This window comes from Myotis brandtii, unplaced genomic scaffold (genome assembly GCF_000412655.1).
Source record: "Myotis brandtii unplaced genomic scaffold, ASM41265v1 scaffold1071, whole genome shotgun sequence".
In the NCBI taxonomy this organism is placed as follows: domain Eukaryota; kingdom Metazoa; phylum Chordata; class Mammalia; order Chiroptera; family Vespertilionidae; genus Myotis; species Myotis brandtii.
In genome coordinates, this window is record NW_005353634.1 from 1,289,939 (window position 1) to 1,309,603 (window position 19,665).

The 19,665-nt window shown below is 44.5% G+C and overlaps 1 protein-coding gene and 1 long non-coding RNA gene across 6 annotated transcripts in view; both read right to left on the reverse strand.

Moving 5' to 3' along the window:
- TNFAIP8 (tumor necrosis factor, alpha-induced protein 8) overlaps positions 1-19,665 on the reverse strand; it is a 65,843-nt gene that overhangs the window by 20,232 nt on the left and 25,946 nt on the right. Inside the window, exon 1 of one of the 5 annotated variants that reach the window (XM_005857092.2) lies at positions 19,403-19,659. The exons of the other annotated variants lie outside the window; for them this stretch is intronic. Within the exon in view, the coding sequence (XP_005857154.1) occupies positions 19,403-19,433 (31 nt within the window). The 5' untranslated portion in view covers positions 19,434-19,659. Of the gene's footprint in view, positions 1-19,402; positions 19,660-19,665 lie in introns of those variants that run through there. 5 annotated transcript variants of the gene reach the window in all.
- On the reverse strand, positions 13,652-17,266 carry LOC106726511. Its single transcript, XR_001362587.1, has 2 exons — positions 16,376-17,266; positions 13,652-14,269 (listed from the first exon to the last, which is right to left on the reverse strand). It is a non-coding gene; the product is annotated as an uncharacterized LOC106726511 (long non-coding RNA).

Genomic DNA, 19,665 nt, shown 5'->3' on the forward strand with positions numbered 1-19,665 from the left:
GTGCCTGGCCAGCCTGGGTGAGGGGCTGATGGCCATTTTCAGGCTGGCTACGCCCACGGGCTAGAAGCAGGTATCTGGGATTTATTTATCTTCTATAACTGAAATTTTGTAGCCTTGAGCAGAGCCCAGGTCTGGCCAGGGAAGGCAGGAAGCTTGGCTTCCTCCATCGCCAGGGGAAACCCAAGCCTCCTGCTCGCTCCAGCTCCGTGGCCGCTGCCATCTTTGTGATGGAGTGACAGTTAATTTGGATATTATTCTTTTATTAGATAGGATAAGTTCATTTTAAAAGTAAACTAGATACTGTATGTGAATGGAAACTGATACTACTCCCCTAAATATATCATAATAAAAAATCATTTAAAATTTTTTAAATGATTAAATTCAATGAGAAAAAAAATCCCCAATACTATTTGTTTCTAGTCAGATATTATTGCCTGCAAAACGCCATGCCCCATGTCTACCTGCATGGCATAAAAGGTGAGTCAGTGTGAGTAAGGTGGCGAAAGTCATTCAGCCGCAAACACAGGCATTCTCTGTGAATGATGCAAAGCATTCCAAAGGAACCGAAAAGGGACTAATCTAGTTTTGTGATTGCAGATGATTTAACACTAGGCCCGGGGACTCCTAGAATTGTTTACTGTACCACCACCCATGGGACATGCACCACGCACCACATGCCCCTGCTTTCCAAAGCTTCCTGCCAGTGCCATCAATCTCAACAGTTTTACCTCAAGTATCTCAGCCCTTCCTGAACCTCTCTAAGCGATGCGGCGCTCCCCTCGTATGTCTGTCCTTACTTACTTGTCTGCTATCTCCCCCAGAATGAGAACTCTGCAAGGACAGAGCCGGGTCTCCACACTGCATGCCCTTCTCGGGCGGAGGCTCCACACTACCTTACACCTGCTCAGGTTCCTGGCGCACATCTGTCTTGATTTCCCTGGTGAGGAGTTTTGAAGTGACTTTAAAAAATTCCAAACCAGTTTCTAAATGAACTGAAACATGTCCTAGTAGTTCTTGAATAGTAGATAAAGTGATCAATATGGTAAAAGGCACAGGGATCTAAACCTCTTTGTTCTTAGATTTGGGGATATTGTATAGCAATGGATATAATAGCAACAATAATTACTACTGGGGGGTCATTCTTGGTGTGCTAAGTAAGAGCTACTCTATTTAGGGCAGTTTTTGTTTTAAAGGGAAGTAAGTGTGCCTAGCAGGCTGGGAAGGGGGTGGGTGTCACAGTGTCTAGGTTCTGTTTCTGGGGTGGACAAAGGGGCTGAGTACTTTCTGTGATACATCCAAATGCCATTTATGCCCAGGAAGAATCAGTTCATCCTGTCAGGGTCAATTTGGTCAAGAGACATAGGACAAAGATCTCCATAAGTAAGTAAGAACGGTATTAATTAACATTTTTATAAAACATTAGGGGGAAATTTATGATGGTCCTTTTAAGGTATCTAGACTCATTTTCTAAAAGACTGGTGGCCTTATAAGATCTAAACACACGGTTTCCTGATGCTTATTTCATAAGGCCATGAATATAATTTTACTGAGTCAAATGATTAGTACGATTTATGGACATATCTTTGTTCCTGAGAAATATTACTAATGACCTGAAGTGGACATTTTATATTAAGTTCTTGATAAATAACAGAATCTCCAATTAAAACAATGTTTCTAGGATAAAGACAACCCACTTTATTGAAATTTTCTTCTTTATATGATTTCGAATGTTCTCATTGCTGCAAAAGGCAGAAGATACCTTAGAAAAAGAGTATTGAATTTCTCTCTAAAATGCAAACCAATGTATAAGTAATACATGCTTAAGAAAAAAAAATGAATCAAGTTTTTAGAACGTATGATTTGAGTCAGTTTCTAAATGTGAAAATTAAATCTACCCTAAAGGAACAGTCCCCTCCACCCGCCCCCCTTAAACTAAACTCCTGTCAATTTTCCATTTATGCCATTCAGTCTACTCCTGCTTTGAAAAGGATGGTGAGAGGAGTTAATGGATGTGCCAAAAAGAAGGGTTTATCCTCTTCCATTTTCAGCATGATCCATCGTTAATGCCATTTGCTGATCTTGGAATGAAGGAAACAGATGCTACTGTTGGACATGAAATGTCTCATACAGTATTTTTAAGCTGTCAGCTGTACAGTTAGTCTTTATATAGGCAACGAACAAGTGCTTCTCTGTACCTTTATTTCCCTGAAACATACAAATACACAAATGCCGGAACTCCACCCACATTCCAATGCAGGGCACAGTCTACAGCAAATACCCAGGAAGAATTCTGCCATATTTCCTCTGTTGATGAATAAAAATGAAGTCTTTTTTCACTACATCCTACAGAATTAAATAAAATCATATACCATACTTATTCCATACTACCTCAACCAAAATTTAGAAACTGTGTTTAAATGAATGTTGAGACCCTAGCCAACATCAAAAGGAATTTAATTCTTGAATAGCAAAGGTCTCACATCATTTTTCTTCCATTAAGTTGGTATTATTACAAAATAGCACAATCTTAGATACAGGCACACAAAAAAGGAAACTGTAGAATTCTTGGATTAAGAGACCAGCTTCCACATGTAGGCCTTAACAATATCCCAGCTCCCCAAGGGTTTTAATGGCATCTAATAAAGTATCAAGGGGTCAGGAGTTGGGTCATCTTTTCTTGAGCTGATTTATGGCTCATTGCATTCTGATGGAGGGTGAAGAATCTGAAACATTTTAACATATATATTTTTGAATCATTAAGGGTAGCGGAAAAGATGCCTAGAACAGTGGCTGGAGGCTGGTGTTGGGTCAGTAGTTGGGTCTTAAACAGCTATTCCTTTGTCTCTGGGCTCCATGCAAAACGATGGCCCAAGCCTAGAAAGGCCAACACACTGGGCCCTTCTGGTCTTAGAAGCAAGATTTTCTTTTCACAATTGAGATCATTTTGACCAGGAGCTGACTTTATCACCTATCATTTGATTGAACTTCAGGGCTTGTATGTTCATGGCTAAAGAGGGTTGAGGCCTTTATTTTGCTGTTGAAGTCCGATAAAGACCATTTCTCATCTTCTAGGTATAAACTAACAAATGAATGCTGGGATTTTAGTGGTTAAAAGCATTACATGGGGTTTATAGGCCTCCTTTACTTAGCCTAAAGAGTTTTAGATTTGAATTCATCCACTGTTTCTCTGTCTCCGAATCAAGTAACAGCTTTCTTTTCTCTAATCTTACTCCTAAAAGTTGCTTTTTATTTTTAACTAGACTTAATGGTAATAAACTTCTTTGGGTTGATCCATGCCCCAATGGCTGGAACCCAGGAAGATGTACAATTCCAATGAATTGAAACAGAAAGATGCTTTTGTGGGAAAACAAACAAAAAAACTAGTAGGGAAAAAAGCAGGTATTTCAAACACAAGGGTCACACCTAAAACACTCCTTTTCCTATTGCTCTACAAGATGTACTAGAAGTGTTTTGATAATAAAGCCAGTCTGATCCAAATTTAAAAGACAACTCTCCATGGGCAAACCTGGTGTGGTTAAAGCCTTCCCATAGGCCTGCGCTGAGCACTGGCCTAATCACTGTGATTCAAAACATTGGCTAGGAGCCTAGCCAGAGTGGCTCAGTGGTTGAGCATCAACCTATGAACCAGGAGGTCACGGTTTGATCCCCAGTCAGGGCACATGCCCAGGTTGTAGACTCAATCTCCAATGTGGGGTGTGCAGAAGGTGACCAATCAATGGTTCTCTCTCATCATTGATGTTTCTATCTCTCTCTTCCTCTCCCTTCCTCTCTGAAATCAATAAAAAATATTTTTAAACAAACAAAAAAAACCCAACCCTGGCTAGGAGACTGAATATCACCCAGATGGCCTCCAAAGGAATGAGCAAGAAGGTCCTACTGGGCCTTCTGAAGTGCCCCCCATATGCACAGTATATTCTGAATGCCCATCATGATTTTAGTTTTAGCTGACTGCGGGTACCATGGATGGTACAGCCACCTAGCATGTACAATGCCCTCCTATACCTAAAAAACAGCGAAAACAAAACAGACAGGAAGGCCAGATGATGGATCATCATCAATCAATCTTTGGATGATCCACGAATCTCATGAAACCAGCAAAGATTTTAATTCTGCAAAATATTTTACCCTCTGGATCATATGTCTATCCTCACACTTCATTGGTTATGAAGCATTTTCTGTTTCCCTACAATGTGCCCATCATCATAAAACCTACAAGAGTCTTGATCACTGCACAGGTAGAGGGGACTAATATTTCAGATCAGGGAATCGTTTCATTCACGAAAGTCTGGCTTGTTTAAATAGTTCTCTTTCCCATGGCAGCATCCTGCTGGAACAGGCAGAGGGTATTTGGGGTACAGGATTCCTGTATTTTCAAAAGACCAGATTTTTATCAAGCTCTAACCCAATGCACAGCAGAGTCTATTCTGTTCTGTACTGCCTGGGTCTTGAAAACAGGAGAAGACCATGAGCAGCACAGAAGAACAAGCATTTCAGAGCCAACGTCACATTCAAACCAAGTATAGCAACCAATCCTGTCCGTTATAAATTTATGATTTATTTCTAAATTTGGCAAAGGAAGTCTAGTTGTTCCAAAGAATCATTAATAACTACCCTAGCCCAAACTAAAAATATTTGCATGCATTTTGTATTTTAAATTATCATCCCATGGCACAATTCCACATCTGAAAAAATAAAATAAAAGCTCAGAGACTAACACTTGCACAGAGTTAAGGATTTAGAAAGAGAAACCCCTTTTTATTGTTCTTAGAGACATTCTCATCTAATAAATGCTGTGTCAACTTTAGCACTTCCACAAAATGTGGTGTTAAGACTTCTTAAATCCCTAAGACCCTCCCCCGCCCCCCCAAAAAAGCTGCTTAGAATAAGAAAGACAGGAGAGAAAAACATTTTTACTAAGGCAGAGAAAATTACAATTTTTAAGAAGCTGGCAAGAAAAAAGAAAAGATGAAATTATCTTTAACATCCAGAAACAATAGCTATAGGCAACAAGATGCCAAAAACATTCGGTATCTGTCAAAATCATATAATTCTTCCTGAGTTGTTAAAGGGCTACCTGACAAAAATTATCTAAGAATCATTAGATTGACTGGAACTAACTTTGGGGGGGTTGGGGGGGGGAAATGTTACTTCTAGTGGAGCTTAGATTTAATGAAGACAAGTCACACAGTACATGTAGATGTCCAGGCACATTCTCACTACCTGGAGTTTGAGGTGCTACACAGGCAAGTGAAGATTATTTCCCCATAACCTACCGCAGGAGGGAGATGATTTAAAAGGAGCTAAAAAAAGAAAGAAAGAATAATAAAAACAAATAAATGGAGCTAAGCATAAAAGAGGCAATAAGGAGAGAATACTGACTCTAGCTGATTCTCATGACTATTCAAATACCCTATTATTCCATTAAAAAAAACCCAGCATAAAATAAGTTTCAATTTGTATAATAGAAAATTTCAGGTGAAGTGATGGCCTGGAAAAAATGAGAAACCAAAGCGGTTGGCTTTGAGCTTCACACTTATCAGACATGTTGAAATGAGTGACAAAGACCTATTCTGTCCAGAAATCCCCCACTTACTTTATTTTTAAGCCTGGAAACTGGTTAGTCATATCTATACTGAACACTTCCTGTCCAGAGGCATGATGAAGGCAACAAACTGCCAAGTTTAGTAGCTGCCTACATTTAATCAATTGAGTCATTCATGGACTAAAAAACAGCATCAAACATTAAAAAAAAAATCTGGCTAACTGAAGATATACAATGAAAACAGGTTTGACTATTTCATGGAATACAGATAGATGGGGCGGGGGGAGGCGGTTAGAAAACAACAGACAATGTTACTTTAAGAGACAATTTGCTGGTATTTTCTGTGATATTCTAGAACACCACTACCAAATATAACAGCTCTCCCACTCCCACCCTCTACAATTAAATAGTCCAATTGACAGTCCACATCTTCATTTACAAAAGGGCCTGAAGACTGTAGAATGTCAAGAAAATCAACTTACTCCTTTTTTCTTTTCACTTGGTCCAATTATATTTTAAAGGAAGGGCCTTCTGAGAGTTTAAAATAAACAAATATGCAGAGGATTCAAATATACATCAGGAATGTAAACTTTATCATCTGGTCTAATCAACTGGTCTAACACCATAAGAACCCATCTTTGGAAAGAAAGGAACTCAATTAAGGATTTTAAGAATGACCCTTTTTCCGAGAAACCCTGAGGGCTGTGTCAGGCTTCAGCTCTGCCGCCTCTCCCAAGAGCATTATAATTTACCTGATTAACCCTTATACATGTTCAAACAAGCCAGCTGAATTCCACTGCTGAGAGCAACAAGAACACCTCTCCTCCCCTCCCCTTCCCCATGACTTAACCACATGCACAGAGGGCAACCCCAAAGCATGCTGGGATAGATAGCAACAACCAGTAATTGCTCCCGCTCTTCTAAGGTTATCAGCTTGATCATCAAGTCAGGGGTATGTTGAGTGAGCCAACTAATTTAAACCAGCCCTCCCCAGAAAAGGCCTCAGCCTGCAATTCTTCAGTGAGCCTGCTTACCATCAGACTTGTTAATGAGTGAACCCCGGAAAAGTGAGGTTCAGCTTCATAGGAGGGGGTGAGGGCTCTCTACTCCTTCAAGAGCCATTCACTGAAAGTTCCACCGGCCGTCCAGAAAATGGATGGCACAACCCAGCTGATGGCTTTGAAATGACGGCCGCAGGCTGGCATTACTGCTTTTCTAATTCATCATCGGTTTGCAAGCTATTTGAGGAAATTATTTTTATAATCCAGTAATACAGTCACTAGGAATCCAAGCCAACATCACACAGCTCTGGCTTCCGACTGGCCCCAACTGACAGTTGGAAATTCAGCAGGGGTGTTCCTGGGTGTCAACGCCTTGTTTATGGGTCTGCATGAACCCGCCTGAGAACTGGAGTGCTCCCGTGCCCTGCACACAGCACTATTTCACAGCTCCAAATCTGTGTCCTACTCTGGAGACCACACAGCATCATGCCTCCTGAGAACTGTAGAATCAAACAAAATAAACGGCCCAAACTTCTAATCCCAGTTATCCCGGCCATCCTGCAGCTCACCTCTCTACCTTTGCACACCTTTTGGGTTTTGTTTTGTTTTGACTTTAGATATTTCCTTCCTCCTCCCTTCCTCTCTCTCCACAGGCCTACCCTTCCCTTGGGGACTTTGCATCAGGCCTGGATCCCACCCCCTGTCTCCCACCTCCTCCCACTCCCCATCGCCTCCACTCACTATTTCTTCCTCATCTGTCCCTTGAAATGTCAAAACCTGCCAAATGGCCCCTCTCTTCACTTCCTTGGTTAATCGGGTTTCTCAATTCTTTTCCTCCCCTTGCAGTAGGTGCTACTTGCCCCTGAATTCTACCTCCTTGGAAACTCTCCTGAGAGAATCCTTCTTTAATTATCTCCTTTCTCTGAAGAACAAACAACATTTAAACATGTGATATCAGGGAGGGGTGCATTTTCATTCTAGTTAATTCATAACTGACTTAATTTGAACCTTTGAAAGGTGAAAGCAGTTTTAAGTGCTTCACAATGAAGGAGAGCAGTCAAGGCACTAATATTTTACTTTTATCAAACAGCTTTGCAAAAGTTCCTTGGGCAAGTGCAGCTGCTTTCTACAGAATGTGAAATGAGTAACTTTTAAAAAAATATATATATATATATTTTATTGATTTTTACAGAGAGGAAGGGAGAGAGATAGCTAAAAACACTGATGAGAGAAAAGCACTGATCAGCTGCCTCCTGCACGACCCCCACATGCCCACAACTCAGGCATATGCCCTTGGCCAGAATTGAACCCGGAACCCGTTAGTCTGCAGGCCAACGCTCTATCCACTGAGCCATACCAGTCAGGGCGAAATGAGTACTTCTTAATAGGGTAAATATCTTAGGCAGGCCACGGGTGGGTTTGATCTTGGGTGTGATGATAAACCTCCTTTATACAGCGTTGAGTGAAGCTCTCTAATCACTGACACAAGCATTATCTCATTGGTTCTCACAAGGGAGGAGCCACCTAGCATATTTCCACTGGCGTGACAATTGCTTAGCACCTCAGAATGGCTCAACTTAATGGCTCAATTTGGGTGTGGCCCAAGTGCTATTTAACACATATAAGAGTAAAGCCCTTGGACTCCCCTGTGTTTCAAATCTAGGACATTCCTGGCTGAAACATCAGTGGTTTTCCTAGACAGGTGTTCCTGTCACAGGCAGGAAAAACATGGGGAAGAGAAAGTGAAGGTGAAAGGGAGGGGAGAAAAATTCTCTATTTCTCAGACAGGCCAAAGCTTCCCAGGATGAAGAGCTGGATTAAATTTCCTCCTACCTCAGCTTGTCACCCTCAGGCACAGAGCTGATTTTGTGTGATGCCACAGGGAGGGGTTGGAGATGACAGGGGCGATCAGAAAGGAATCTGCTGGCAACTGGGACATGAAGGCCAGTAGAGACATGAAGGTCTCCCTCCCTCAGGAGATGGGGCAGGCGCTCACAGCGGGGCAGTCATCTCTGGGCCCACAGGCCTCCCTCATTCCCATTAAATATTGATTGAATACTTGGGATGTATTCTCAGCTCTTAGCAGACAAGCTCTTCAAACCCAGGCTCTCAGCTTTTACTGAGGCCCTAAGAGAGGTAATCTTCCAGGGAACCTCTCTTTAGACGTGGCTCACCACGCCTCCCCGGGGCTCTCATCCTCCTGGCTTCCAAACCTCCTGTCCTTTCTTGTTTTCCTCCTACCTCTTGAGCTACCCATTTCTGTTCCCTATACCCCTTTCCCTTGTAGAAGTGGGTGTTCTCAGAGGCTAACTCCTCCTCTCTCTTCAGTCACTCCCTCGGAGATCACATAAGGGGAATCACCTCCTCCATGGTGACTGGATATTCCCACACTTGACTGCCAGGCTCCTTTGACCCAGGCTCAGTCTTGTCTTCCAGACCAACCCAGGCTCCTTGTGGGCTTGGTATCCCTACAGCACAGCTTTGCATCTGCTCTCTTCCAGCTCAGCACCTGCTTCCCTCCTAGAAGGTATCTCAGGCATGCTTTAGTCTAATATGAAAGCCTGCATTTTCCTAACGAGAAACCTGAAGCTCATAGAGACTAATCAGCCACTGAAGGTTGCACAGACACCAAGGAGGCCAGCTCTCCTGACTCCCAGTGCCTGTCTTTTACCCACAGTGTCCCTGTGGGCAGCTGAGTCTGGCCCCGTGGACCACTGCAATGTGGCTCACCAGTGCCCTCCATGAACCCTCCACTCCACAATGCTCTAAGCTTCCTTCCTTCACCCTCCTCTTGCCTACAGGGCCAAGCTGAAGTCTGCTAAGCCCTCTGTGAAGTCAATACTGCCCATCATGACTTTTGATGAACACTCCCTCCTCTAGATTCTCACAGGGTCTGCTGCCCCATCCTCTGAGCTGTTCTCATCCTGAGCTCCCCATCGTGTCTTCTGTCCACCGCAAGCAGAACAGCCTGCATTTCTGGGGAAACCTCTGGTCCCCGGCTCAGCCTAGCTGAGTGGGCCACGTGATAACACACACCTGGGCCAGGCGAGCTGGCAGCAAGCACAGATGGCCTGTCAAATTGGAAGGTAAATTCATGAGTTGTTTATTCTCTTTTGGGGAGTCAACCCTGACTTAGGCAAAAAAGGCCTGAAGGCTTCAGGAGACGAAAGCTATTGTGGTCATTGGGGGCATTCTGTTTCGTGGCCTCTTTGCCTCACCATTTCCTTGGAAGAAACTTTGCTCATTGTTATTTATAAAATTAAATCTTATTTGTCACTAAAAGTGCACTGCAATGGAAGTCCACAGTACTACTACTTACACAAACACAAATGCCCGTACAACTTTAAAACCATAAATACCACAAGGTACCAGCTTAGTAGCACAGGCTTCGAAATCATACAGAGTCCCAGACCAGCACTCCCTCAGCCATTTACTGCCTGTTCAGCAGCACACACTACAGCTCTAACTTTTCTTCAGGGTCCTTATGCCTTTTAAACAAGTTTTAAGCAATTGTTTTTATTGTTTCAAATATCTTGGTCTGCGGCTAGGGGAGCAGTGGGCTGCAGCCCCACAGCCATTTCCTGAAAGAGAATGCGATTTGATTCCCAGAACACACCAGGCCTGAGGTGCTGCGCGCGCGTGTGTGTGTGTGTGTGTGTGTGTGTGTGTGTGTGACACCCATCTGCTCCTGCAACGGCATGTCCGGTGTCTGAATGCTGACTCCCTTCCCACCCACACACACGCACACTTTCTCACCCAGCAAGACAGCCCCTGCCCAGCCAGCACCCTCAAAGGCTAATTTTTCTGAATGATGCTCCCAAAGGAATGAAAACAAGTGAGCTCACTGTGTAATTGCCCCTCACTCTGTCTACCACTTTCAAAACCAGGGATCTCACAGGCTCTATGTGCAGGGCTGAAGTTGATGTCACAATGCTTCATCTTTTACTCTCCTCAGGTACACGCAGGAGAAGTGAAATGGGAAATCTCCAAGTGTCAACCATTCCATTAAAGTTCCCCCAGAAGGCAGTGAGAGATGTCTATACAAGCAGATCTGTCCTGCTTCAAGATCGCACGCAAAAATCCAGGATGCCAAGACCTACATTTGCAAAATTTCTTGTTTGCCAAATGGGCACAAGGGGGTTAGAAAGGGCCTAGACACCACTTCTCTGGGCCTCAGCTCCTTTTCTCTAAAGCAGCGGTTCTCAACCTGTGGGTCGTGACCCCTTTGGGGGTCGAACGACCCTTTCACAGGGGTCGCCTAAGACCATCGGAAAACACATATATAATTACATATTGTTTTTGTGATGAATCACTATGCTTTAATTATGTTCAATTTGTAACAATGAAATTGGGGGTCACCACAACATGAGGAACTGTATTAAAGGGTCGCGGCATTAGGAAGGTTGAGAACCACTGCTCTAAAGTGAGGAGGTTAGACAAGGGACCTGCAACATTGCTCTGAACTCTATACATGGTGATTCCACTTGTGTTGTTAGAGAGTCATTTTAATTATAAAAGTCTTCTCACTGCACATCTTCCTTAAATATTACAGATACACATACTGATTTGATTTTTTAAAAATAAGTCAGTCAATGCTATGTTTTAGGCACACTTCACTATATGAAGAGAGGTGTACACCATGCCGACCTCACTGTTTCTGAAGCGGTTACCATCCTTTTCACACAGATGGAAATGTTGACAGACGGGTTGTAGCAAACCCAGCGACCCTGCATTATTCTGAAATGAACTGGGTCCTGAGGTTTTCTGGCCCTACTGCTTTCTCTTTCGCCCGCCCGCCCATTTTTTGGCTACTTCCTGGTAAACAGCCAGGAGCAGGGAATTTAATCACCCACATTACCCTGACTGTTCCCTGGCATCCTAATTAGGTGACAAGAAAGGTGTGATGCATATTCAATCTGATGAAAACTTCAGAAGTGAGGAAGAGAAGGCCCAAATATACATAAGCTTACAGAGCTGGGGTGTCAGGCAATACCAGGTTACTCCTGACACCCACTGTTGAGGAGACAGCAGGGCACACATCTCTAACTGGATTGTCCACTTTTAGCCCCTGTCAGCACACCTCACTCCAAGCCTAATGACCACATAAAAGGAAACATAATCACACGGAAGTCCAGTGTCTCGAGCTAGGCTGCACCCTTTATAGTATACATGACATCAAGGTCAGCAGCACCAAGTGCCATGCATTTCCTCGGAGCCGAACCACCGCGTCACCTGCTGTCCTCTCCATTCCCTCTGCAACGCAAGGGCTGGGGCAGGGGAGGAGACTGGTACAGTGATGCTTAGCAGCGGTGCTATTACAGAAGCTGCCACCCCATGTGAGGTTAAAACAGTGAGGACACCACATGGTATGGCAGCTTCTATAAAATCACTGGGGTGTTTGATGACTGAAGAGGATATTCCTAAGTCACCACCATGGAACAACTGAACTTCGCTATGATATCCTGCCTGGTGTTGGTCCCACTCTTTCTAGTGAAAGTCTCTACTTTCTCTGCTCCCTGAAGAGCCATAAGCCCTAGCAGATTGGGGGATGCTGAGCATGAGGTCCCTGGAAGGTTCTGCAAGCCAGCCTGTTGGCACAATGGGCGTGGGGGGTAACCTTCAGGCATACCTCTTTCCTGGCACTTGATTGACCTTAGTCATTTGAATGGCAAGCTGATTGATCAAAACGGGCTTCCGGAAAACCCACGAGGGAATTGGGGACCCAGTTACGGCAGACTCTGGTGAGACGGACTCAAGGTAACCTGGAGCCCAGAGAAACTTCTGCAGAAGCACTGAGAACATAGCAGCCTGTTAAAAGATGGTGAAACTGAGTGGGGCTACAATTGAGAGTGCAAATGCCTGTTCATAGTCCCCGCCAATTAATGTATTATTAGGAGATAGGATGAATCAACTGAGTGGAACACACTGTGCTGAGAATCATGCACTGGTATACGTATACGCCTTCCAGATTTTAAAGAAGCTTGAAACTCCATGGATGCTGCAAAGTCACCCAGTTGTGATAAAGTAACACACACATTAATTGAACCTTGTTTCACACCAGTGACCAGGGAAGTCTACACTCTCTGTCTCAAGCTGGCCACTGCCCCAGGAAGTGAGGCCCCTCTGGTCCCACAGGTGCTCCGGGCCCTCTCTGCAGCAGGCTCTAGGCACCTCCTAGCCAGTCCTGCTGGGCTCCTTGGTCTGAAGGGTGCACTCCAGACTCCCTGTCTGTGCCCTGAGCAGTAGAGAAAGAGGCAGGGTCAGGCTATTCTCTTTCCCCTCCAAGACACCTGGTCTCTCCACTCCTGGCTTCTCAAACTGGGCCACAGAGAGCATCCTCCTGAGTGCCAAGCTACCCGAGGAGGGGAGGGCAGCTTCTGGACAGCACAGGAGCACCTCAGGCTTGATGTTCAGTCGGCCTTTGTTCTAATCCTGATTCCACGTTCACAGCTTTGTAGTTTTAGGCCCTGTTTTTAACCTCTCTGAACCTCAGTTTTCTTTTTTTTTAAATATATTTTATTGATTTTTTTACAGAGAGGAAGGGAGAGGGATAGAGAGTTAGAAACATCAATGAGAGAGAAACATCCATCAGCTGCCTCCTGCACACACCCTACTGGGGATGTGCCCGCAACCAAGGTACATGCCCTTGACCAGAATCGAACCTGGGACCCTTCAGTCCGCAGGCCGACGCTCCATCCACTGAGCCAAACCAGTTAGGGCTGAACCTCAGTTTTCTTAATTGTTATGTATAATTAACACAAAGGGTTATAATGTAAGTATTAAATGAGATAATATACACAATCAGATCCTTAGCACCATGTCTGGCACATGGAAGAGCTAAATACATTTTGGTTTCACAATTGTTTCTTCAGTCTTCAAGGCAATTGGAGATGCCAGCAAGCCACTCTGGCCCCTGACCCCAGAGATCAAAGGCGCATGCTTGTTTTCTCTCTGCCATTGACTGTATTATAGTGGGGACACTCTAAATGGGCTTGTCCTCTACGTTTGAAAGGCACTATTCCTATAAAGTGAGGTTAGATGACTTATTACTCTAAAAGTTTCATCAGATCATATGATCTTTTAAATAAATTAATTAATTTGCTAATGCTTTATTAGGCCCTCCTATATGAGAGGCCCTAGGTCAAGCACCAGAGATTCAGAAAAAATAATACAAATCTTGCTGTCAGAAAGCTCATGATGAAATGGAGGCAAAGGTAAAGAAAACTAATAACTGTAACAAATGAAACGTGGTGCAACTGAGGGGAGTAGAGGGGGTTGGGGGAACTCTCTGAAAGAGCATCTACTCCAAAAGGGGTCCAGGTGGCCACAAGACCCCCCTGAGGAGCGACAAGAGAGTGATCCCAACAAAGGAAACAGCATTTGTTGAGGGAACAAGGAAGTAAGTAAAAGGGCAACACTAGGGTTGGACGGAGCAGTCCGGTGGTGTGGTCAATATTTGCTGTTGTTTTGGCGATCCACATCCAACTCCCTTCCTTTTTCTGAGAAACCCTCATTTTGCAAGTGTTGGTAGGAGTCAGGCCTCTCTCCCACTACAAAAGCTGGAACCAGAAGTTCCCTCTCCCATGGGCAGCAAGGGGTAGGTACACAATCTAGCATTGATGAATCAGATGGTTTATGCCAGGGATTTTTGAATGTTCAGGATGACCAAATTTCGGCCACATCCGAAGTCCCAGCAGTGACAGAACTGAAAAATACAGAGGAGGAAAAGGCCATGGTGAGTTCCTTACCAGGCAATTCTAGGGTATGTCCTCGCTGCATCTCCTGATGTATTTTCAGAGGATGTGTGAACAACCTTTCTGTGGATGTGTGAACTACCCAATACACTCTGAATACATTTCTCCTGCTTATGATAGCAGGAATCAATTTCCATTTCTTGTATCCAAGAATTCTGATGACAGAGGTGGTTATTATCACCATCAGGGGACAAATGCTGAGGGCGAGAACCAAAGCAGAGATGGGGGAGATACGTTCAACAAATAATGAGGAGGTTGAAGAGTCAGGAAGAATCTGAGGATAAAGGACAGTATCAAGGACAACTTGCAGATGTGTAATCTGGAAGCCAAAGAGAGCAATGATCAGTGAAAATACAAAGGGAGGACCAGATTTATGGAGAGTAGGAAATGATGGGCTCAGTTTACACATACTGAATTTGAGGTGACTACATGACATTCAAAGCATCGTGCTTACCAGCTGCTGGGTGTACAGGTGGCTCTGGGAAGAGCCCAGGCTGGAGAGTGAGGAGATTAGAAATCAACAGCTGGAAAAGGGAAGGGAAATCGGGAGAGTGTTGTGTCATAGGAACCAAGGAAGGAGTTGAGGGTTGCAGAGACATTGGCCTCCTAGTGTCCAATGCTGCAAAAAAAGATCAAGTATAAGACCAGGACAGAAATGTGAATGCTGATCATTGGTGATTTTAGCACCTGGGAAGTCACTGGTGATATTGGTGATTTCAGTGGAATGGTAGAAAAAAGATAGACTTCAATGGGTTGAAGGATGAACAAGAGTGAAAAAGTAGAAAACATGCAAAAGCTTCTTTCTTTTTAAAGGGTTCATTTTAAAGGAGAGAGGAATGTCTAAAATTGAACAAAATATTGAGTATTACCTTTTTTAAATGGAGGTCATTCATTCATTTTATAAAATACTAGTGGGAAAGGAAATTAATTAGAAGAAATATTTTAATATCGCTATTTGCCCTTTCCTTATAATAGAAGTGTCAACCAAATTCACAATTGGCAATGACAGATCAAAACACACACAAGTGTGATTGGCACCAGCGAGAGCTTTATATGTATCGCACACGCACGAGTCAACTTAGCCTTTTATAGATATAGAATAAACTTGCTTAAGTAGATGTGCTTTCTGATGTAGCTAAACTTTTTCCAGCCCAGTGAAGCACCCCAACTTCTCTTTCAGGTAATTGTCAGCAACACAGCAGTAAACATCAACACAAAGCAGATTATTATTGTAGATCATGCAGGGAGAACAAAGGGTAAAATATTTAACTGCAGCAGTGCTTGACTATATTCTGTGTAGTGACAAAACCTAAAGTCATTTTCAAGGTCCACCATTTCTTACTTCTTTTCAGTCTGGTCAAGTTTCTAATCTCGGTTTTCAGGCTAATTAAAAGAAAATACGATTCCACCAAGTCTCCTATCTACCTACTCTAGGACTTCTGTGAGGATCAAATGAGATAGGCATGGGAAAACACTTCACAGACATTCGGTTACAGTGTGAAATGTTTCCACCTGGCTATAAAGCAAGTCATGTTCCTGGGCTGAAGAATCTGCAAGGAGGCTAGTTGCTAGTTAAAGGAAACTGGGCGTTGCTACGTGACGTCATTACTCGGATGGTCAGACACTTAGCATATTAGCCTTTTATATATATAGATTGAATGATCACCTCTTATTGGATATGTCTTAGATATACAATGAAGAATACAACAGACATGGTTTTGCCCTTAAGGGTTTATGGTTTAGAGAAGAGATGCTAAACAATGTGATGAGTGACCTTGAGGAAAAGAATAGGTGCTCCGAGAAAGGACAATTAGGGATCCTAATTTAGGTTGGAGATTCAGGAAAGGCCTCCAACCAGGGAATGATCAGGAAAAGAGGTCAGGTGGAGAGAAGGATATTTCAGGCAGAAAGAACAGCAAGTGCTGACACCCTGAAGTAGGGAGGTTGAGCACGTCTACACACAGAAGTGAAGGAGCCAGGGAAGACATGCAGCTGACTGGTGCAGTGAGGAGCCTGAGGTGGAAGGAGTGGCCTTCTGCAGTGAGAATGACACACACCTGTTCCACAGACATCAGGAGGGTGGGTGTGGGTGGAGGTGAGCCTGTGGGTCTGGAAGCAGGAAGTTGAGGGAGTTGTCTAATGGCTACTGTTTTCTTTGTGAAATAGCAGGCCTGGTGAGGCATGCATGACTGGATGAGGTGGTGGTGGGAAATGCTATTATGGGCAATGGAGGAGGAGCCGAGCTCACTCACAGCTCAACGCTTACTCTTTTCCGAGTCCTCTCAAGGCTACCCCTCCTTAACAACGGCATCCTCCCTTTCTGGTACCAAAGCTTCAAAACCAGGGCGAAGGAGCCCTGGATCCCTGGATGCTTAGCACCAGAAAGACACTCAGAGATCTTAACTGCCATTCATTTTTCCTACTATCTAATTAATTTACTCAGCAGAAAGCAACTAAATGCCAAAAACATGGCCATCAACCTATCTCCTCAGGAAGCCCTCATCTGTTGGGTGGATACTGTTTGTATCTTTCCTTTTAATGGCTTCCCCTTTTTAATAAAGTGGGGTTTTCCTTCATATCTCTTGCTTTCTTATCATTGTATGTCTGAATATCTTAAATGTATTCAGCTTTCACTAAAGTGAGGCCTGAATTATTTTTCTCTGTTTAATACTCAAGCACAATTACATAATTATTTGTAAGCAGGCAAAATTAAATCAATTCTTTAAGAGGTGGCTATAGACTCAGGATGAAAGTTCAACACTCCTGGCATGGGATCAAGTACATTCTAAGCTACGATGGCTTAACAATATCCCCAGTCATTGCTACTACATTCACAAATATCTTGGCCTCCAAGGACCTCTGAATCTGACTTGGTATTCTTTTCAGATTCATCCCCAAACAAAGTATACTAGTTTTGCCCCTCGGTTCAGAATAATGACTTAAAAGTATCTCCCATTACAGCACGAAGGCATGAAGCATCTGAAGACAATCTTCTTGCAATGAAGACATTGTGAAGAGCTTATGGTGATGTCACACTGCATGGGATACAGAAGTCCACAGGAGAGGGAGAAAAAAGCTAAGGAGAGGGGAAAGGAGTAGTAAAGATAAAGAAGTGAGATGTTATCTACACAGCATAGCTCCTTTCATAGACATCTCAGTGGTGGGTCTAGATCCCAGCCAATAACCAGCCTTTTGAGAGCTGCCCGGGACACATGAAAGCGCGCGCGCGCACACACACACTCACATTCACACTCACACACACACACACACACACACTCACACACACACACTCACACACACTCACACACACACACACACACACACACATACACACACACAGGGAATTTCACAATCTTGAACAGCAGAAGCTGCAATAATTCCATCTGTTAATAAAGTATGTGATCAATCTCCCTCAAGAGTTATTCCATATTCTACCCTAACTGCCATCGATTTAAAACTCTAGCACCTCATATTCTTTTACAAGAAACATTCTGGGCTTTCTGTAAGTAGCATGGAGGCCCGATAATTTGCCGCAGACCTGTGGAATGAAAATGATGACACGTGGAGGTGAGGTGAGAAGGGGGGCCATCAGGGACCTCTTTACACTCACTTTCAGGGTTACAACCAGAGAGCTGGGCAGGAGGAAAGAATGTGGGCACTGCCAGAGAAGTATGTAAGGTACTTCGGGATACTGTCTTTCTACTTTCTCCCCTCTCCCTTATTACCCAAAAGAAAGGAAAAACATGCCCGGGAGAAAATACCGACTTAAGTGCTACTTGTCATTGAGACAGAAGTTCACCATTGGATTCTCTCAGCCCATTTCCTCTTTGCCTTCCTTCAACTACGTTTGCCTTACTAGAGACTGCTGCTAATGAGACAGAAAAGAGAAGTACCCATCAGCACACAGCTCCATCAGGACGCAGGTCACAGCAAGGAAACGGTAATCCCCCAAGCTCCACATCAAGCTCAAAAGCAATGCTCCTGGCTGTCATTTTCATTCGCACCAGCCCCGCATTTCTATTAAAGGAGCCTCTTTTTAATGGACTGCTTCCCTCTATGGCATAAGAAGGTAAAACGTCGGCCCACAGAGACATTACGAAACACGGAGCTTTTACTTTGGTAGAACCAGTAAGAGACCGGAGAGGACAACTTCCAAGGGCTCTCCTTGGGCTTCTCGGGCTCCCGGAGCTGCTGTGATTGACTTAACATGTACCAGTTGGCCAAGAGGCTACTTGCAAAAAAAAGGAATTTCACAATCTTGAACATTCTGCGCCCTCACGCTCATTTTCCCCAGCCATCCCCACTCCCACCCCCGCGTACAAGAGGACTTTTGTAGACATAAAGTTTCAGGAAACAAAGCATACAAACACTCACACACAAATAAACTCCCCGAACTAACACGAGCGTATAATTGTGTTTTGGTTGGAGCTTGTCCAGCCTTGTCACCCGTTCTCTGTTAGGAGTAAATGAAACCCCGGCTTTGGCAAAGTTAGAAACAGACAGACTCTCCTCAGTTTCACGCTGCACAAGGCTCCAGTCATATCTCCCAGCCCCTTCAGCCCCCAACAGAATGAACTCGCTGCTGAAAAAGCCAGCAAGGGGGAAAAAACCCACCCGATTCCCCGAATAAAGAGCTTTCACTTCTCCCCCTCCCTCAGCTTCCCCTTTTAGCCTGGAACACAGGGCGTTTCTAAGTTTTGAAATCCCTTTTCAAGAGACCCTCGACTTTGAGGGCTCTTCCAGGGGACGGGCTAGGGGCTGTCCTGATGCAGGCGGTGCTTTTCCAAGCACATTGTGCATTCTTGGAGGCAGTACCGGGCCGCTCCGTTTCCAGAGAAATCTACAAGGCAGCCTTCTGTGGGCTGCCTGGAGCTGGGTCCGCTCTGCCTCCCATCCGCTCTGAAGGGCGGCTGGATGGGGAGGGCACAGCCTTAGGCACAGGCAGCTCTAACAGGGCCGGGAAGGCGCAGGGAAAGGAACAAAGTACCCACCGCTCCCCGCAGGCTCCCATCTGCTCCCCTAGGCGCCCTCCCTCCACATTCCTCCGCCAGACTTGGCCGGCCCCCGAGAAATCAGAATCATACCTTCCTTGGCTTCCTCGGCTTCGGAGTGCATGGTGCCCGGGTCACCCGCGGCAGGGCGGCCACCTCTGAAACTGCACTCGGACCGGCCGCAAGTTCGCTTCGATGCCAACCCCCAACACGACGCAAAATAAAAGGAAGGAAAGCCACTAAAATCAAAACCTCCCCGGGGAGGGAGGGCTGGTTAGGGAGCGGGGATTTTAAGGGGGAAAGTTCTGTACGAGTGACGAATCGCGGCTCAGCTGGGCGGCAGGAGTCCGCCCCCG